A 21,716-nucleotide genomic window follows, 5' to 3' on the forward strand; every position below is an offset into this window, starting at 1 on the left:
ATTCGAGAGAACTACAGCGTTGTAATTTTAATTATTCAATAAAAAAACGCAACTTATAATAATTATGTTATAAAAAATTATATTCGAAAATGAAACATTGAACTTGTTTTAGAAGAACGCTTGCTGTTTCGTAAGATCGCTAATATAAAGTGTTGCTTCCACGAAATAGGCTCGACCCATGGCTCGACCAGCTGTTTAGGGACCTTTTCTATGTCTTACGACGTGCTTACAATAAAAACTCTGTTCTTTGCAAACAACTCGTTTGTATGAAAAACACTGAAGCCGGTGAGCCCGTAAGCCCCTGGTCCCTGGTATGCATAACAATCGTGGGTACAAAGTCTATGGTACAGTGTACTAGAAGAGGTACACTGTATCGTGGGGCTTGCTTACGTTACAGTGTACTAGTTACGTATACGTGTACTTTCTCAAAAACTTGGCGCTTGCTACTGATCCGCAGTAGACTGGGCAGACTCAACCCTTTTCGATGAGACAATGGCGTGACGAAATACGCCCTGAACCTTTCAGCTGTTCGAGTAGGGGCTGAAAGAACAGCGCCTCCTCTACTTTGAAGAGTAGACGAGGCGCTGGGGGGGGGGGGGGGGGGGGACGAAAGACATGGATGTTAACCAGTTTGACATAACCGGTATGCTACCCTGCACAGGAGGAAGGGATGGGGGAGATTGAAAGAAGAGTAAAGAAAGAGAGGGGGAACACACACGCACACACATAACTTCACAGCGCAGAGCGGCAGTCTTGTGCGCTGGAATTTTGTTGAACATATGGACCACGATGGCCACGACTGCTTGACCACGGGCTTTTTTACTCACTTTGGGTAGGTGTTTGTCTGCATTCACCTACTAGAGTGAGTTGGTTGTGGGAGGCGCGACTCCCCAAACTGGAACTTGGGTGACCATGCCGGGGCCCTGGACGAGGGGCTCCACCCACAGTAAACAGGGAGCCTTACAACACTTTTCCAAGTAGCCGTGGAATGGCTTCACTATAGGAGCTCCGCAATAATTCTAGTCTTTCCAGTACGAACCTTCTGGCCTTCGCTGCCCCTTGACCTCCCACCTAGGGTAGACGCGGGACTAGCACCGCGACACCGTTTCGTGCAATAAACGTTTATTCCTCCTCCTCCTGTCCAGTACGAGCGGAGTTACAAACATTTGTCGCGCGCTTTCTCCCGTCCCGACGAAAGCGCTGGAAGCTAGGAGGGATGGCACGGGGTTAACGGGGTGAAGAAGGTACGTCACGCTTGCCTCGTGACCTTGAGCACGTTTTGTTTTTCTTCGAACGCGCGGCGCACTTTCAGCGAGATAGCGCGCGCGGGCAAGTGGCGGCGGCCGCAGTATCTACCGACCGCACCATGTTCAAATCAGCCAATGGCGTGGAACTTGAGTCCATGACGCAGTGATTTTGAGTAGATGACATCATTTGCCGAGAGATGAGGAAGCAATTTTTAGCTGATTTTGAGAATTTATTGTAAATCCCAGGCCGCGTGCTGCGCCAAGCGTGTTTTCGGGAGTTTCTGACCATGCTGAAAAAGAGAGTTGCAGGGCCCCCTAAAGTTTTTTCACTCTCTCTCTCTACTCGCTCTGGTTCGAGCAGCGGAACTGAAAACGCGGGACAAAGAGAGGACAGACGAGGCCCTTGCTCTCCACTGCTCGAACCAGTGTTAGCTATGAACCAACTGGGTTCTTTACTCATTTTCCGTGGCAGACCATACATATAATTCTGTAAATTTCCCGGATAGTGGCAGCACTACGCACTCTGTCCGTGAACCAGCAATCATCCTCTGTGCAACGGACGGTGGTTTGCAGTTTCCTAAAACACAGCTAGAGAAGTGCCCGACACGCTGACAATGCGCACGCCGTTCGTGACCTGGTTCTGCCAAGTGCACGGCGAGAACGCAAGGCACTCGATATTACTGTTGCGGGACAGCTAGAAAGATACCCGAAATTTGCCCTCCCTTCCTATAAAGTCCCTGTATAACCGCTTAGCATAGAGCCAAACGCGTGGCAACAGAAGGACTACATGAATTTATAAAACCTCATTAAGATCTTGCATGCAAACAGAGTTCAGATTTTTACCATAAAATCCATCAAAGCTTTGCAAACCTGAAGAGTGCACTGCAGCAACGCCTAGACATTCACGACAAAGACGCATAAATAGTTTAAATGCATTTATTTTTCTTAAAAAAAGACCGGTTCGATAAAACACATCAAGGCTAAAAAAAATATCACAGACATATAATACCCCAAAACACCCGTGCATATTGCTTTAAAGAGTGCTGCTGTGCTATGGCATGCACAGCTTTGGTGGTATTTGGACACTGCCACGTGCATTTATATTTTCAACACATCCTTTGTCAGTACTTGAATGCTCCGTACACGGCAGCTTTTGTGATGAAACTCTTCACTGCAGACTCCTCAAGCTTGTTGAATGCATCGGTCTGCACCACTGCAGTGAGATGGTTCATGGCAAACCGGAAGCAGAACTCTTCTAGATCCTGAAAAAGGTTACGGCACAGCATTGAGACTTGCTTCAGGAAGTAAAACCTAAGAGATTTTAGAGAAAGAGGCAAGAAAATATGAGTGTGATCAGTGAGAGACAGTGAAAGGAGGCAATCAAAAACACTTGAGGGGGTTAACATGTAGACACCGCACAACTGCCGCATGGACAGTGCCATCCTTGAGCACATGGCGTTTCGTTTCGTTATGGGCTGTCCTTCCGTATACATAACCTGCAACTACGTGACACCGCGGAACTCTGGGATACGGTCTCGGAATGCGCCACCATCAACGAGCACATGGCAGCAGACACCACCAAGTAATTGCCGAGAGACTCTCGCATTTCCTGTCAATGCCGTACGCCACAATGGCGATTTGTGCGATATTTGGCTGCTGCACAATCGAGGGGTAAGTGTAAATCAAATGAAAAAGGACCAGATGCGGAAATGTACTGTTTGCCAAAGGTAATCACAAACCAGTGAGACCGCACAAAGGAGCTGTCCGAGAAGTGGAGAAGCACATGGCTTGTATGCATAAACAGGACCTCAAGACATTGAACAATGTTCGTATATGCAGGCGTGACTTTATAACAGGCAAGTTATGTTTCCATATTTCCCCACCTTTTAAAAAGCTCAGTGTATCGCCGTGGAGTTAGTAAGTGCTCAGTGCGTTATGTTGTTGAAAGGTAACGCACCGAATTGAACACAGTGAACGAGCTTTGCTTTTTAGAGAGGCCAGCTAAGCTCTTCGATGAAATGAACCCTGACTGGGCACCAAACATGTTATTGGGCCATGGTTGTATGCAGCAGTCAGTGACGAAAAATGCGTGGCTTGAGCGCTGTAAAACACGGGTGATGAAGAGCGCCACTGTAGGTGACTCGTGCAAAGTTGTTTCACCCATTACGTGTGACACCATGGACTTGGACACTGCAGACATGGAAGATTTGAGTTCCCCAGTCAACAATGCTTCACTGCAGGTTGAAGTTTTTCTGACGGCAACAGTTTGTTATGCTCCGAAGTCCTAATGCCCAATCCGCGCACAAAATAATTTTGTGAGTCCAGTGACTTATACGCCTTCATTTGGTCCAATTAAACATAATTTTTCGATAATATCAGATATTTTATAATGTCGACATGGGTAACCATCGGCAGCAGGCTTGCAACAACAGCGGCTTGCGCACCAACTGGTAGCTCATAAGGATCCATGCCGTCGCACAGGGCGATCTTTTCTTTGTATCTGGCCCGCATTGGTCCTACAAGTTCGTCAAAGTATGCCGTGCAGTGTCCTGAACGATTCTCCTTCGACATAAGCACAAGGCAAACGATCAAAACGCGCACTATGCCAAACGATCCGCCACACGAATGTAAACACAGCGCGCCCACTGCGATGTACGTACTCGATGATGATGGACGCAAAACCGGAGACTGGAATTGACGTCGCATGCAAGTTATGTATAGCAGATGACACACAGACTTAAAAGAAATTGAGGTAGCTGGGTTTGACGAACCTGTCACGCACCGCGTTTTTTCACTTTCTGGGTGAATTATTTGTCAGTGATTCAACGTTTCTGATCAAGATTGCACCCTAAACGTGCACTTTGTTTTCGGGGACAACTTTCTGTGGCTATGCAGATAAAGATACAAAGCTGGAATGTGCATGTGACAGCACCACTGGATATAGCTCCAAATTTAAACCATTGCTTCACACCAATATAAATATAACCAATATAAATGCGGTCGAGTTTTGATGTTGAGTAGTATATACAAAGCAACATGCTTTTTAGAAAGTGCTTTATGCTGGGCTCCACTGAGAACTTGTGGCATCTACATTTGTCACTAAATCAACAACATGCACATTTTCCAGGAATTCGAGCGAGATGGCTTTACAGTGTTCCACCAGCAAGTGACGTGCCAGCCGGAAAATATGTGTGCTTGCACATACTGGAGTGCTGTACAGGGTAGTGACGACGTTATCACAAACCAGAGTTGGTGAAATAAAAACACAGAGAACCTATATCTGATCCAAACATTGCGGCCAGCCTGAAAATGTTAGTTACGGCCGCACTGCGAGTCTTTAGGACATTTTTATCTATAGTCGGGTACAACTTTAGAAGGCAGCAGCATTCACTCCTCAAAGGGGGATGAATATGCAAGATGGTCCTGACATTTCAAGACTAGTTCGGTCCTTTCCTAAGCAGTTGACTGCATTGGTTTAGAAAGCGTTGTCGGTTTTTCTTCTCTCACCCTGGTTCCTTCTTTCCATCGGATTGCAGAGGCCGTGAACGTACACAGTGGGGAAGCTACCGAATTAGCAGTTGGGAACACTGCCTACTGTGTACTTTCAAAGCCTCTAGCCCCTTGCTGTAAGAGTCGTACTTCTGGTACTGAGCAAGATAAATTTAGCAATACGAGAGTCCCTTTAAGCAGCATTGTGAAAAGAGTGGCACTTCCTTGTAAACACAAAGACCCACCTTTGCTTCAAACTTAATGGCGGCTGCATAGAGCATGGCAACATTCTCAACAAGCACGCCGTGCATGATGATGCGTTCGCAGTGCCGCTTGAGCTGTGCCTCACAGTACGAGTTGGCGAAGATCCAGAAGACCTATGGCATCCTCCGGAGGCAGGTCAACCTCAGTCTGTGTACAGGTACTGAAGGAAGGCCTTGTACACCGCATAGGGGAATGTGGTCACATCCACAGTGCTGCATGCAAAAGTGCCAAGCGCACATATTGACAACATAAACCGAAATGTCGACGACCACTACAGAAAAAAGTTTTTTTTTTTGAAAGCGAGGTTGTGCAATATTAGCAGATTACACTTCTGAGAAGTTGGCAATGAGTTTTACTACACATTGAGGTTCTGTAGATCTAAGCAAGAGGATAACACAAGTGAAAAACACACAAAATGTGGTGTCATCTTCCCAGAGCAGGTACCAAGGTATCAAGCTTATGCAAACATCTAGGCGCTAAGCAGAGAAAGACGAAGAACACTGTAGACAAGGCGGGCAGCCTGCCTTGTCTACAGTGTTCTTTGTCCTTGTCTGCTTCACCTAGATGTTTGCATAAGTATGTGTTACCGGCTAGCTCAGACCAAAGCTTTGCAGCTATCAAGATTTTACAGACTGAAGCAATAAAATGGTTATGTCTGAGTGTGTACAAATTCGTTCATTATTAAAACAGCATTTAGAAAGGTTGAAAAAGTTAAAACCAGTTAAGTTTTTGTACCTCTGAAAGGTCAAGAGCTTAAACCAGGAAAGACATGAAGGGGTGGAGGAATGGGCACAGAGATGCTCTTTATATGTGAAACTTGAAGCTTAGGTTTTGGGTTATACATGCTAAAACCATGACCTAACTACGAGGAACACCGTAGCGGGAAGCTCCACATCTTCTTGTACTATTGAAGTTTGTCGACGAGCTCCAAAATCAACAGACACACAATGAGCACCACAAAGTGGACGAAAAGATAACTCGCCACCAGGGGCTGAACCTGCAACCTACCATAAAATCCCGAGCAAGCGCCCCCCCTACGGTGCAGGATAATTTGACAAGATTTGGAGGGGGGGGGCGCTTGCTCAGTCATGGATCAAAATTGGAACATGGAACAAAAAATCGCTTAGAATAAGGAATGCACACCCGTGCTTCTAATGAAATACTTTATTGAATACGCATGTATTCACTGTTCTCATTTGCCCTCGTTTGGCAAATAAATACAGTCAATGAAACGGTGAAAATGGTGGGAGGGGAGAAGAGGCCCATATTTGAAATCTCCTGAAGAAGAGAGGGGGGTGCTTGCTCGGGATTTTACAGTCCGAATAATGCATCCGATGCTCTACCAAGTGAGCTACGGCAGCGGTCATCCTCCCGTTCACTTTATCGGGTATATATGTGCACTTAAAACTGGAAGTGTTAATCAGCGCCACTCGTAGCCATGACCGCAAGTGTGGAACACTTCTTGCCTGCTGGCGTCACGTAGCACGTGACAAGCTGGCAGCTGACCAACAATCCCTTGCATACTACCTGAAGGCATGAAATCTGCCAGAACGAGATTTGCTTTAAATGAAAGAAAGAAGGGGAATTTTAAGGGCTCACATTAATTAATTTCTTCACATTTATATTACAATTATAACAAATAACATCCCCTATACTTTCTTTAGCTTGATTGTCTGTTAGTTCTCATTAATATTGTGTGTTACTACAAAGAAAAACGAGCCCTTAAAATTCCCCCTCTTTCGTTCAGCAATGTGCCTTGAAGTTCATGAAAGTTCCAAAATAGGACCAATTCATTTATGGCAGTTTCCATCTTGCTATGTCTGCCACTGCATTCAAAATGCTCAAATGCGAAAAAGAGAGTGAGAGAGAGAAAAAAAAAGAGAGGCCCTGATATAGACATCGCAACGCTGTTTTCCATGCTTACTCTTTCTCGTCTTCATCCCAGGGCGCTTGAAACATAGAACGAAAGTGCTCGCACCTGCAGCAAAAAGCAGATCAAGACTGCAGTAGTAGTCACTTATAACAAAGGCCATCATTTCTTGTTGCAAAGCTTAAAAGCAACAATGTTTTCATGAGATAACTTCAGGCCTCCTCATGGTTAAAAAAAAGCAAGAGAGAGAAACAGAAACACTAAGGGGAAAAAAAGGCATATTTGGGGAATCTTTCTGCTACAACAATAATAGACATTTATCTCACCCGCTTTGCTTGCATTATTGCTGCTGTGGAGTCTCGAAATGAGCCACGCTCATGTAACACACAGACACAGTCACGCTGTCAAGCAAACAAACCCGTGGACATTTATTAACCACTCTTACATAACGACGAGCTCGCCAGCCGAATCTAAAAAATAACCAGTAACATGCCAAACAACCCAATATAATGCCAATACAATACACACAAACAACGTAACACATACAACGTACTGCGAATGAGTCGTCGTCAACTTTCGACTCACCATGGGAGCCTGCGGGAACGAGCTACAGGAATACGCCGCGGTATCGCACCCACGGGGCTCCCACGAGAGTCGACCATCCATGGCTGTGCCAAACCCCAAAAGAGCTCTTTCTTACGTGCCCACGTAACCTCGCTCCCAGCCAGGTGGCGCCACAGCGCGAGCGCAGCACCGTCTCTTGCTCGGCGGCGAAGCTAACTACGCCAGCGACGACGTGCGGGCGCCATGAGGCGAAAAAGACTTTATAGTGGGGATAGCACCCACACACTAATGCAGCAATAATGTATTTCCTGGTCTTGAACAACGCATGAGACATCAGCATGACAGCATGCTTGATAGAAGAGTGACAAGTGCAGTTTTCAAGAAAGGAAACGTGAGTAAGCCATATGACTACTGTTGTATACCAAAAGACGCCCTAAACACTACACCCTTTTTCCATAGAGTAAAAGTTGACGTATCTGAACATGCGGAATCCATGCCACTTTCGTGTGTGTTGACCAAGAGCCGCACACCGTGGTAGTTACTATGGATACCCATGTCCACAGATATTGCATGCAATGTCTTTTTTCCCCCACACTGAGCTATCTTTTAAAGAATTCTCCCAGATTTGTTTTCTACGGCTTACTACTGTCCTGTGTGCAATACAAGCTGCAAAAACATATTTAATTTTTTAGCTAGCACATGTTGCAATTCTGCCGTTTTCAACAAGCACATTCATTGACGAATGTCAGGGTTTAGGTATTTGCCACTTTCTTTGTTGTATGACTAAGAAGGTGTGAGCAATAATAACAAGAACAACAGTAATCCCAAAACCACGAAACGATTATGAGGGACGCCGTGGTGGAAGGCTCCAGAAATTTCGACCACCTACGGTTCTTTAACATGAACCTAAATCTAAACACACAGGCCTTAAGCATTTCACCTCCATCGAAATGCGGCTTCCACAGCCGGGATTCAATCCCACGGCTTGAACAACAACAAAAATAATAACAATTGTACATTTCACCTGCACAACTCACCTAATTTTGAGAATAGCCTTGTGAACATGGATTGTGCGTCCTTCTACGCAGATTTTGAGGTCACTGGTGCTCTGAACAGACAAAAACACAAAGTCTGTACAACTTTCCATGTGTTAGCTATATCACTAAGCTGCTAAAACTTACAATTCCGAATTACTTTATTGCAGATATACATATATACATATATGGAGTTGTGCAACAGCTAACGTTGATCTAGTCCCAACCATTACTGTGACTGCAGGTTCTCTGGCATTTTTATCCCCACCTCCCTTCCTATCTCTCCACACACACATTCATTTCAAGCCAATCATTTTGAGGACCACATTGATTGTCCTCGACTGCTCATTTCAAAGCCTTAAAACCAATTAGAGTACTGACATGAGATGTACACATTCACATAAAAAAAAGCCTTTCTCTTCTCTAAAAACTAGAGAAATGCAAAAGACAAACACTACAAAGAATTAACGCTGTTCCTAATAAAGTGTATGGCGACATCAGCCAGCCAAGCACTTGTGCCTTACCATTGTGGACAACTGTGCCTGCAAGACCTACAATGCGCAAGAGCCGTCTCATGACGCCATCTGTGGTAACCGTGTATACAGACATGAGCTTGCATGTGCCAGTACAGTACTCACGGATTGAAGCCCAAAAATTTAGGGCTAAGTAATGCTCATACTTTCGTTTCCAGTGTCTGCAGTTCGTGTCAATTTTGACTAAGACCCTTACATTAGATCTGACATTACCTTCAGTGGCCAGATTTACAGCAACATGATGTGGTTTTCACAGGCAACAGCTCAGAGTAGTATAGTTGTACTAAAAAAAAATGATGTTGAGCTTCAATCTGTGACAACTGTACATGAAGTCTAGGCCTAACGGCTGGGCAATTCTCAGCCAGAATAACTAGCTGCAGAAATTTTCTGCTCAGGTAGCAAGGCAACAAAACTCATCGCACTAATTTTAAAGGGCCCCTGACAGCCGATTTTTTGTTTGTGACATTTATGTTGTAATAAGTAGGTCTATGTCTTGTAATCACGGAATGACACCGTAAATGCTCCAACATGATGTCTAATTAATCCTAGCAGCGTTAATTATGGTCATTTTTAGAGTAGGTTTAAAATGCGCGCCGAAAGAGGATAAGAAACTAGCGCCGCGCCGCGGCAGTTGCGCCTCGGGGCACACTTGTTGAACTGCCAGTTGGAGAACACACACACGGAGAGCTCACGCTGCCTGCTGACACGTACCGAAGAAGGAGAAAGTGGGAGGAGCAAAGAGCAAACATGCTTGGCAATATACCACAGTGCACCGCGCATTTTAGATGTGAAGCATCCTATAGCGGAGTTCAATCCGGTGGTGGTGGTGTGCGGCGTGACCACCCTTACTGCGCATGCATGCGCAGGCCTCTCCACACCCCTCCTCACCCTCTCTCCCATCCCCTCTCACATTTCCACCCTCCCCCTCTCTACATTCCCTCTCTCTCCTCTCACATTTCCCCCTCCACTTTCCACTTCCCCTCTCCCTCTCTCCCCTCCCCTTCTCCACTTCCCCACTCTCCCCTCCCCCTCTGAAATGCGGGCTCTACATGCCGAAACGCTGTTTCGCATCGCCTCAGGTCCCCTTTAGCGGGAGATGGTATGATTTTTTTTCTGTCTGTGACGTCGACAACACTTGCTTTACCTCTGCAATGTCACAAGAGGCCTACATCTATGTCATACTAGTGGTTATGTTGATAGGAGGTTCAAAATTCAGATGAGCACTCAGGCTTACTTTAAAAGCCAATAAAAATATCTTAAAGGCAACGCTCGTCACTCGTAATCGGTCAGAAGTGCCCCCGCATATAGGACTATCAAACAACACAAGCATCTCGAGTTTCCAAATTCGGTGTCAGGGGCACTCGCATCAAAAGGGTAGAAAATGACTGGGGAACATGCAATAAGAGTCTTTGCACCATTACCGCAGCAAACTCACCGGGTCATTAAAAGCTGCCTTGACACTGTTGGCAACTGTGTTCGGGTTGCAGATGTCTAAATGGTGAAGGAAAAAAAAAGAAGGATACAGGTAAAAAGACAAGCAACTATGAGCACACAATGTGAACAGAGCCATAATAAATAGTCTGAACAATAATGGCTCAATCAGAGCTCTAATAGCAGTATCAACAGGAACTTTTGATTGTGATCATGGCTGATCCAAAGCAGTTGCTACTACATGCTGACTTTTGATCATCTTGATCCCAATCAGGATCAAGACAATCTCGATCTGCACACAGAGATCTGTCTCCCAGATTGAGTTACAACTGACATCTGCGCTAAACTCAACCTAGATTAGTTTGGACCAGGGTGTCGGAACGAAATGTTTTTCGTTTCGGTTTTAGTTTCGTTTCACTGCAACAAGTTCCGTTTCGTTTCTGTTCCGGAACGAAAAAAAAAAAAAAGTTCCGTAACGGTTCGTAACGGTTTTTTTTTTTCTTTGTATAAAAAAAGAAAGTATGAAAAAGGTGAGGCAATCATTAACAAAAACATTGGATTTGTGATGTAGTTGCTTGCCCTCCTCTTAAGAAAGTGGGACAAGGGTAAAACACGTTCTTCAGAGGTGCGGAAGTAATTTAACCACGTATTCCTACCGACTAGCACAAACCAGTATTCATTTCAAAGTCATAGTATTTATTTTCTCACAAGACAAATACGAATTTTTTTAGTTGGCTTAATTCTTTGTGTCAAGGGAGTGAGCACGATCTCAGAAGCAGCACGTCATTGAGTGTACTCTCTGATGTGCGAGACCGCTGTTCTGATAAAAAGATCGCCAGGCCTGCGTGAAACACGCAGAAAGTCACAGCAAAAGCTAGAAGAGCGGACTTTGTAGAGCCCGTTGTTATCTCTTGGGACAACTAATACAAGTAAACATGCAACGTACCACCTACGTCACAAATCGTCGCAATTTTTCTGAAGTAGCGAAGTTCCCACTATGCCATTTTTCTTCATTCTTCGAAGAATCGCGGTGCCCGCTACACGTCTGTAAGGCATTATCTGCACTTTGTGCTGTGGCTGATAATGAAGAATTATGGCTGAGCACTTTGCAGTGGGCGGGAAGGAGTGTTGCGGAATGGGCGCCTCCATTCGATTCCAATTCCATTCCGGGGAATTAGAACTTGCCGCAATTCCATTCCTTTCAATTCCTCGGAATGAAAAAAACTTAGCCCATTGGCACTCAGGGAATGGCCTGGCAGTCCGATTTCATTCCTGTAATTCCTCAACGTAGGAAAGGCATTTTGATAATTTTATCGAGTTAAGAATGAACGCCCCCTAAAGCTGATGTCATCAAATGCATTAAGAACTGCAAAAGTACGCAAAACACGTTGCCAATGTCGAGGAATAGTAGCTTGGTGACATATTTCGTGTAGTACAACCACCCATACTAATTCCCATAGAGGCAGTCCTCCCGCTACCGATAGTACTTGCGTGGTCAACATGTTTGAACGAATGGTGGTGTTTCAATATTGTTTAAGCTTAAATCTGTTAATGCTAAAATGACGACATAGCGTATTTTTATGCTGACAAAAGCGCCTTTGCATTGAATACGGAGCACTGGGCCGCACTGCCCGTCAGCACTCACGCTTGTCAAGCGCGCCTTGCAAGCATGGATGGGGTGAGGAGAACTTTCTGTGTTCGCCTGTGCGCAGGCATGCAATGTCTTCCTTGTCGCAAAGGTTATTTACGTGTGTCAGGTACTAAACTGCTCGTGAGATAAAGATCAAGCTGTGCATAGAGTATTCGCCACTTTCGGGTGGGGGTCTCAATAAGAACCAACGCGCAGGGGTAATTTGTTTCTCCCTTCGGTATCTGCTGGGACAATGCATTTGTTTGTACACTAACTTATGCCTCCGTTTGTAGTAGGCGCGTTGCTTATAAATGTACCATGCTTGTAATCAGCTAAGCCATTTTAAAAATACTGCTTCAGTGTTAACTTGCGAGGCTCTGACATACTAACGTTTGAAGCTTGAAAAACAGCACGTAGACGAAAACGTCCTCTATTTTCGAAAGAAGATGTAATTCCATTCCCATTCCATTCCTCCGACCGTTGTCCCCATTCCATTCCGGGGTCGCGAAAATGTGGAATGATTCCGGAGTCATTCCAATTCAGGAGTGGTAACTCCGCAACACTGGTGGGAAGCATTGAACCACACAGTCTTTGCGCTATTAGCATTGTGTGATGACTGGTTGTTATTTTACTCTTCTGCCACGCTATATTACATATGTTAACGCGATTCCTTGCCCGACATGACGCCTGTGTAGAGTATTTTTGCGATGGAGTTGTAAGCGCCAGCGTGACACTGTGGTGGAAGACCCGACCGCCACGCAGAGGGCCCGGATCCTAGAAATTTGTTTGTCATTTATTTTTTTCTTATACCACGTGATAGCGGTCACGTACACCGGTGGCCGCAGACAACTATGGAGCCAAAATCAGCTGTTGTGATCTCATAACAGCTTTCGCTGTAACAAACTTCAGCGCCGACAATGCCCTCTCCACTTTGGCCTGCTTGACAGGCGCGCAAAAGTCCACTTGCGTTAATATAAACATCTCTGGTTGCCACTGTTCTCGTTTTTCGCACAATTTCAACATATCTTTGCTTTGGATTTCCTGTCTGAGGTACACGCTAATACTAGCGCGTACCTCAGACCCTGAGATATGCTCACATTGCATGAGCTCAGTTGTTCCGGTTTGCGAAATTTTCTCGTGAGCCGAAAAACGATTGAAAAAATTTCGGTTTCACTCCGGAACGAAATAATAAATAACGTTTCGGTTACGTTTTCGTTCTAGTCAAAAATATCGTTTTTTTCGTTTTTCGTTTTCGGTTTTCGTTCCATTCCGACACTCTGGTTTGGACTGTCTAGTAGCGACCATCATTGATTGCGATCAAGAAATCTGACCCAGATCAGCTACGATCACGATCAAAAGTGCCCTTGTGATGCTGGTATAAAATGTACCGCAATTTCGCATGGGGAATTATGATGATATGCATCAGCTAATCAAATATGTACCTAAGACCATCGGTTTCCAAGTGACCGTGGGGCAGGCGAAACAGGCGAATACATCATGAATAGAGTGAAAGGGGGTCTCCGTTGGCACGGTTACGGACTGGCCGCGGCACTGGCCCCACATGTACACGCGCGACGTCTGGGTCATCACAGCAGAGATGTGGTTGTAGTGTGATGCTGCTATCTCCACAATCCTGCAAAATGGCAGAATTGTAAACTGGGTTAGACGGGAAGGCGATAAGTAATGAGTGCGCCTCATATGAGCTATAGAATAGTTTTTTACACAGCAGTTAGAACACACGAAATGGCATTCACACAGCACAGAGTGATCTTTAGAGTTTAGGTGGGTCGCCACCTTCGAGAAAAAGTTTTACAGTTGCAGTCCAAAAGTTGTAATTATGATTTTGGCTTGTAGGGCTTAGGTAAATTTTAATTTTAGATTGATGAAACTGCTAAAAATATAAAAAACAAAATTTATAAAAATCAAAATTTGCCAAAATACGCATGTTGTGCCAACAGTCATAACTACAAAATGGTTGGTGCAATTGAAACGAGACTTGGCAGGTACGTAGTGAGGACACTATCCTGTGCATAGGCTTCCCAAGCAACGCTTAGCGGCGCTGCTGCTCTTGACAGGCAGCGCCATCTCTGGCAGAAAAAGAGAAACTGGGGTGTAAGCAGTGCGCGTTTTCCCTTCTCTCCACCGCGTTGCTGCTCGCTTCTGTGCACGTGCAGAGCTCTCGCGGCGCACTTGCGGCGCCTCACAATGTACCGCTTGCAGTGCGGCTTCAAAAGGATTTTCAAGCTTGACTGGTACTTCCAAAAAGCGAACTTGATAAAATGAGAAAGGCTCGTCAATCACGTTAACGGTGAAGAGCAGACGATCGACGACAACGACGCCCGACTCAAAGCGAAATGCATTTCCCAAGTCGCGATTACACCGTGTAGGACGTATACCTTGAGGTAAGTCTCATTCTGTCATGTTAAAGGTGAATAATGGTCCACATGCACTCCGAAATGAAGCCGTACGCGCTATCGATGTTCTGCGGCGTGGACTACGAATCATATGATTGTTGTTTTGATATAGCATGCTCACAGTAGCAGCCATGTACTTTCGTGAACAAACGTTTGCGGCGTGCGAAAAAAAGATTATATGGCCATGGCACTGCTTCCTGAGAAGGTTAGAGTCAAGTCCTCCGTGCCGCTGGAGAATCACCCGCCGATTAAGACGCGAGGCAGCTAGCTGAGCTTTAACCACTGTGAAGCAAGATGAACTGCTCGCCTCGTTTTTTCGGCTCTCGCGTCATGCTTGCAGTCTCTTTTTATGATATATCGACTTGACAGCCGTATAAAACCGGTTGCGTGAACGCAGCTAGAAAATCGCACAAAATCAGAAGGTGGTTACTTCAAGGTTGCGATTGCAAAGCATGTATTAAGTGCCAGTTATATTTAGCGGCTTAAATATATATCACCCTAATAAAGTGACAAAAACAAAGCAAACTTGCAGAACGATGTCAAAGCTTGCTGAAAATGCACAGACGTCCGTTCCGGCGTGATAAAGCAGCCTTCCCGACGCGTGAAATGCAGGCGCCGAACTTCTGTCAATGTGCCGAGTTCAGTTGAATTCCACCAACCGCACAACGCTAACTGTATAACGCGAATGTGAACGTTTAACAACGACGGGTAGGTCTCACGAGCACGGGGAATCAAAACACAAAGTTGCTTCACCTACAACCGTAACTGGACTTTAACAATGCGAGAAGACAGCGAGTTATCATTACTGTAGTTGCTGCGTGCATGCGCCGCGTTACCGATTCAGGTAGTCGGAACGAACGAAAGCGATGAACTCAGACAGCCAAAATAGAAGGCGAGACAGCGCTGTCAGCTATCCACGCTTGCCACCTTTATTTCTCGTGCGACACGCCCGGGAACCGATACAATTTAACACGTGAATCGTGTGCTTTGCAATGGTGTTGTCTGCACTGTTGTGGCTGGCCACTAAACCGCAATACTTTGGACCATGCTTGCGCTTCCGCGGGGTCGCTTCTGCCATCGCGGAAATGCGCAGCTTCGCACAGCAAGCCTCTCGGTTCAACGTACCCGCAGCTGACGGCCCCCCCAGTTACCCGCACCGAGAGAAGAACGCATGCGCACGTGCGCTACCGCTACTGCCGCTACCGTGAAAGGGGCTGAGTCGGCCGCGCCTAAGGTTCAGAGCTTTCCGACAGAGCCGCAGCGCGGCTGGCACGGCGCTGTCGTCGCGCCGCAAACTTGAGCTTGGGTTCCCTATCGTGGGGGTGCTATATCATCCATGTAAAGGCGACTGCCGTAGCTTGGGCACGACTGCTGTGTTTGGAACGCACGTGCTTGGCGTAAGCCGAGGCGTTTGTCCAAGGTCAGTGATGCGCTGGCGCTGTAACCCGAGTTTAGCGCAGTGGCGCTGGCATCGCCGCCGCGAATTTAGGCCAGCGTGTAGAAACAGGAGCGAGTCTCTTTTGGGGTGTGGCAGCGCGCGCGGATGGACGTCTCCTCGCGGTGGGTCCGGGGACGGTACCACCGCTCGCTGCCCTCGGACCCTCGTGGTGAGTCGTGCATCTGCGGCGCTGCATTTGTATTGTATTATGTTGTCTTATTGTATGTCTTATTGTATGTCAGTCCGGCTGGCAATGACATCGGCGGTGACTGAGACGACAAATGCAAGTGAACGATTGCCTTTTTTTGTTTAATCGTGTACGCAAGCTAAAAATGAGGGAAGCAGAGTGCAACAACTGGAGGCCACGATCCAACGGGTTGCGTCTCACGTGCAACAGGCAGCTAAGCAGAGCCTTAGGCCTAACTATTCACTCGACACAACCGGCATCCAAAACAAGCACTCGCACAGGCGCAGAGGAGGCAGCCGTGAGGAGACATCAGCTCTGTGAGGTGGCCCTAAACGCTCGCTGCACACAGCAGCTTACCGAGCGATCAGCAGCCACCGTCCCGGACAGCGTCACGACGCCCCGGCGTCGAGCCGCAATGCCAGCAGCAATGACACCCGTGGCCCCTGGCCACCCGGCTACACAAGCCGTGACTCCCAGAGTCAAAGAGACAGAAGAAAACTATTTACAGAAAAACTCGGACCACCCACGAGGCTTCCATACTCACTCGCTTCGGGCTTGCCTACCATCCACGTTCTCTATGTTTCGCTCTCCCAGGATGAGGACCATGTGACTTTCGTACCGACACTCAACCACCTTCTTAAAAATAATAATGAATCACTTGCGAACAGAAAAAACCTTAGCGTGCCGACAAGTTCGAACACGCCACAGCAACCGATCTCCTCGCTCTCAAAAAAGCACGCCGCCGACGCTAGCGATGAACAACCCCCCTTAGGCTTACTTTGACACGTCTTCTGGTTGCGGGCAGCACTCAATGAGGGCGCTGATTTGAAGGCAGCTACGCAGGTTTCATTGTTAGCGTGTTACGTGTTACGTATAAGTTTTAGCGTGTTACTAATTCGGCCAGCGAGCTCGCCATATATGTAAAGAAGTGTTTAATAAACGTATACGTTCTGTTGCCCGACCGCGTGAACTGTGTCCGTGTGTTCCGAGAGCGGCAGCGTTATATCGCTCAGACCCCACATCTCGTGGTGAGTCGTGCATCTGCGGCGCCGCATTTGTATTGTATTATGTTGTGTTATTATATGTCTTATTGTATGTCTTATGTTATATTGTACTGTATGTATTATACTGTCTTGAGAGTGTGTGATATGTTTCCCAGTATTCATTGTTAGCGTGTTACGTTTACTAATTTGGCCGGCGAGCTCGCCATATTTTTAAAGAAGTGTTTAATAAATGTATACGTTCTGTTGCCCGACCGCGTGAACTGTGTCCGTGTGTTCTGAGAGCGGCGGCGTTATATCGCTCAGACCCCACAGCATCTAACCTCCACGATCACCCCATCTCTAATCTTAGCCGAGTTATCGTAAAAGAATGAAAAAGTTTATATCTGACAGGTTTGTTTTGCACATAACTGGCCATAGTACAAAAAGTCACAGCTCATTTTCAATAGTTCTGCTTGAATGCACAGCTCAACCTATAATGAAACAGTATGCAAAATTGTATGTAAAAATGTTTATCAGAAGGAAAGTCATCACTGTTCGCGTAAGTGTAGGATGCAAAAAATCATGTTTTCAGAAAAATGCCTTTGAAGATTTCAGTCGAATGTACATATAATAAACATTCAATGTGTCTGAAATTCTCCAGGACCATAGCTTGGGACCTCCTCTGAAGCAGCGCATTCCCTTTTTGAGCTAGCTGAAGCCCATATATTTTTCTAGATCATTTTGCGTCTCCAGCTGACTTTAATCTATGTGCGCCACAGTGGGTCCACTCTTGGTATATTGATTCTTCTTTTTTGTCCTATACTTTGCCATATTTCATGGAGTACCATAACTTTCTTCTTGAAAGGCCACAACTAAGTCCAAGAGCTCGAAGTGGTGTACAAAAAAGCACAGACAGCCGAGCTAAAATTCCCACAACTTATACAACAGAGTGCCACAGCCGTGTAATAGAAATTTTCAAATAAATCGAAAACATCGTGCCCCACAAGCACTTAGACACTTAGAATTATGCAATATGTATAAGGAAAATTATTTATGACGACAAGGCAGGTGTTGTGGAATCGGAAACCTTCAGTTTCGGTTTCGAATGCATCTTAGAGGTGTTGGAAAAATGGTCAAAGCTTTCGAACGGCTCAAGATACAAGACTATAATTATTTTTGCTAAATATTCTTGAATAGACAAGGAGCTTGAAAATGTTGAATTCAAAAAAATACTTTTTTTCAAAAAAATTCGTTTTTGAAGGTGGTGACCTACCTTAAGAAGTGCAGGAAGCATTAGCAACAAGGAATTACCGATAATGTCACTTGAGAGAGCCCAGATTTGGTTATTCCACGGGTCCCCTCAACAGAAGTCTATACTTTTGTTGCAAACTACTAACTATGGCATCACAAGTCGATGGCACAGAAGCTAAAAGCCAGTCAATCAAAATCTGATCAAACAAATCTGATTTCTACACAAAGCTGCCACAGATACAGTTGAACCCAGTGGCACATGCTGTGAAACAAGGCACTGGATTCGAAGGAAATTATTACATGACATGGAGGAAAAATGAGCGAAGTGCATGTCTCACCTGCAGCAAGGGTCTCAATTTGTGAACCATAATTATTTGCTTAGTAAGCTTCACTACAATACAGCCGTGTAATGTGGAAAACCATACAAATAGTGCAAAGAACAAAACGCCGTGCAGTCAGTGTTTTAGGGGCGTAGCTCCTCTTAGTCTAACCTTGTCACGTCTCCGTTGTCCGGCGTCAAAGGCAGTATCTCTGTCCGGCGTAAACGGCAGATGGCGCTGTCTCATAGAAGTACATACAAACTGCAGTTCAGGAAAGATATTCTAGATGCCGCTGTACACAATCCGTGTCGTCATCACCATTTCTCGTCTCATTTCCTAGATGGCGTTGGTCCAATAGAATTGTATGCAATATGGGGCTTGTGTGAATCGACACTAGATGGCGCTAGAAGTGCCGCTGCTCTCCGATTGGCTGCTGCGCGGGCTTCGCGGGGATGCGCGGGGAGCGAGCGCCTCTCTCATTCTCCTGGATCGTCGCCGTACGGGTCGGATCGTTGGTGGAGCAGCGGCGGGCGCTCGCTTGGTGGCAGCCAGCCGGATCCCGAGAAGGTGTGCGCGAAGGACGCCGCTGCGAAACGGGCTCAACGAGAACCCGAGACCATGATTGCTTCAGGAGCTTCGCCCAAGCTCTTCATCATTCACCCGTGGATATGCTGCAATTTTTTAGATTAGGTCAGTTGGAAAATACCACTCTGGAGGCAGCGCTAACTCATATCCTCTCAGAGAGGTGGCGCTGGTGTAGCGTTGAGATCGAGCAGCCAGCTTTCAGCATCCACGTCAGGCCGCGTTCAGTCTTTCCTTGGTGTCTGCCTGTGCAGTCTGCCGCTGTGTGCGCTTATAGTTAGATTGCGGTCATAGCAAATTGTATTTTAGGAATCTGACACGATGATTTCATAGTGTTAAGCAAAGTTTGACAGAGTAAACACGTCGACCTGCAGAGCGTGGGGCTGCCTAAGTGGATATGCTTCCGAGGACAAAACGTGCGATCGGCAGCACTTCTTCAAACCCCCAAATGACCCTGAAGTGCTCAAGCCATGGACAGCTGCTATTACACGAAAAGCCTTTTCTTTTATTGATATTGTTACGGTGACGCTGCATTGTCGACTTCCTCCACAAATCCTCTCTTGACGCTTTTGACGAGACGAAGTTTACTAGACGTTGACGTTGATAGTGTGCCTATTTCAGCCCTTATCGACACTGGAGCTCACATTTCCGTAATGAGCGAAAAACTTCACCGCCTGCATAAAGTACTCACGCCTGCCGCTTCCAGCACACTCCGCGTCGCCGATGGAGGCACTCCTGCCGTTCAAGGGATGTGCACCGCCCGTATTTGTATAGCCGGTCATCCTACATCAGTTCAATTTGCCGTCATTGAGCAGTGCCCCCACGACCTCATCCTTGGCTTGGATTTTCTGTCAAGTCATTCTGCACTCATTGATTGTGCGACAGGTTCTGTTCAACTCGAGTTGCCACAGCTTGCCGAATTGCCAGCCGACCTCCCTCCGCGCTTACGCTCTCGCCATCACGCCCGCTTGCCACCACAAGCTGCTACGTACGTCGCCTTGTCATCTTCACGCGATGTGCCCGATGGTGACTACCTCGTGTCTCCTATTCTTGACGTACTGATGGCCCGAGATGTCGCTCTTGCTCACACTATTGTTTCTGTGGTTGATAATACAGTGGTCATCCCTCTTCTCAACGTCAGCCTGATGACTCAAGTTATTCCACAAGGCTTGTCTTTGGCCACCATCTCGCCGCTTGACAATTGCCAGATTGCCGCTCTGGACGCCCATGTTGTGTCATCTTCTCATGATGCTAATTCCACGCTGCCTGTTGACGACATTGACAAGATGATCGCTCCCGATCTAACCCCAGCGCAAGCTACAGATCTCCATCATCTGCTTGCGTCCTATCATGACATTTTTTACTTCGACGACCGCCCTCTGGGCCAAACATCTGTCGTTACTAACCGGATCAACACTGGTGACGCCATTCCTATACGCCGGCGTCCATATCGCGTATCTAAACAGGACAACAAGTAATTCAGCGCGAAGTCGACAAAATGATTACTAAAGACGTCATAGAGCCGTCGTCCAGCCCGTGGGCCTCCCCAGTCGTGCTCGTCAAAAAGAAGGATGGGAGCTGGCGCTTTTGTGTTGATTATCGCAATTTAAACAAGGTCACTCATAAAGACGTCTACTCTTTGCCTCGGATCGATGACGCCCTCGACTGCCTCCATGGCGCCCAATACTTTTCATCTATCGACCTTCGGTCCGGCTATTGGCAAATTTCCGTCGACCCCATGGACCGCGAAAAAACCGCCTTCGTTACGCCCGATGGTCTCTACCAGTTCAAGGTCATGCCGTTTGGACTTTGCAATGCCCCGGCAACTTTCGAACGCATGATGGACTCTCTGCTCCGAGGATATAAGTGGTCCATCTGTTTATGTTACTTAGACGATGTTATCGTCTATTCGCCTACGTTTGACAGCCACCTCACACGTCTGTCTGCCGTTCTGGATGTTTTCCGACGAGCCGCTCTCCAGCTGAATTCGGCAAAGTGCCGTTTCGGACGGCGCGAAATCACCATACTCGGTCACCTTGTGAGTGCTGCTGGTGTCCAACCGGACCCCGACAAAGTGCGAGCAGTGCAAGAATTCCCTATGCCATGCTCAACCAAGGACGTCCGCAGTTTCGTAGGATTATGTTCCTATTTTCGTCGCTTTGTCCGCAACTTCGCTGACATCGCTCGCCCACTTACTGATCTTTTAAAAAAGGACGTTCCCTTCACATGGGGCGCCGAGCAAGCAAACTCTTTTTCTGCCCTTATCCATCTGCTGACTACACCGCCAATACTGGCCCATTTCGACCCTGCGTCGCATACAGAGCTTCGGACCGATGCCAGTGGCCATGGAATCGGGGCGGTCCTCGGCCAACGACAGCAGGGCAAGGATAGAGTAATTGCTTACGCCAGCCGTCTTCTTTCGCCCGCCGAACGGAAGTTCTCCATCACTGAGCGTGAATGCCTGGCTTTAGTGTGGGCC

General features: G+C 46.7%; 1 protein-coding gene across 1 annotated transcript in view; it reads right to left on the bottom strand.

The window, feature by feature from the left end:
- Positions 1-2,167: 2,167 nt before the first annotated feature.
- Positions 2,168-21,716, bottom strand: part of LOC119387934 (RCC1 and BTB domain-containing protein 1-like) — a 42,111-nt gene continuing 22,562 nt past the window's right edge. The window contains 8 exon segments of the mRNA XM_049413759.1: positions 2,168-2,509; positions 4,982-5,098; positions 5,100-5,144; positions 5,146-5,212; positions 6,925-6,978; positions 8,472-8,542; positions 10,437-10,492; positions 13,505-13,695. Coding sequence (XP_049269716.1) covers positions 2,369-2,509; positions 4,982-5,098; positions 5,100-5,144; positions 5,146-5,212; positions 6,925-6,978; positions 8,472-8,542; positions 10,437-10,492; positions 13,505-13,695 — 742 coding nt within the window. The 3' untranslated portion in view covers positions 2,168-2,368.

The sequence above is a fragment of the Rhipicephalus sanguineus genome, chromosome 3 (genome assembly GCF_013339695.2).
Source record: "Rhipicephalus sanguineus isolate Rsan-2018 chromosome 3, BIME_Rsan_1.4, whole genome shotgun sequence".
NCBI classification, from domain to species: Eukaryota; Metazoa; Arthropoda; class Arachnida; order Ixodida; family Ixodidae; genus Rhipicephalus; species Rhipicephalus sanguineus.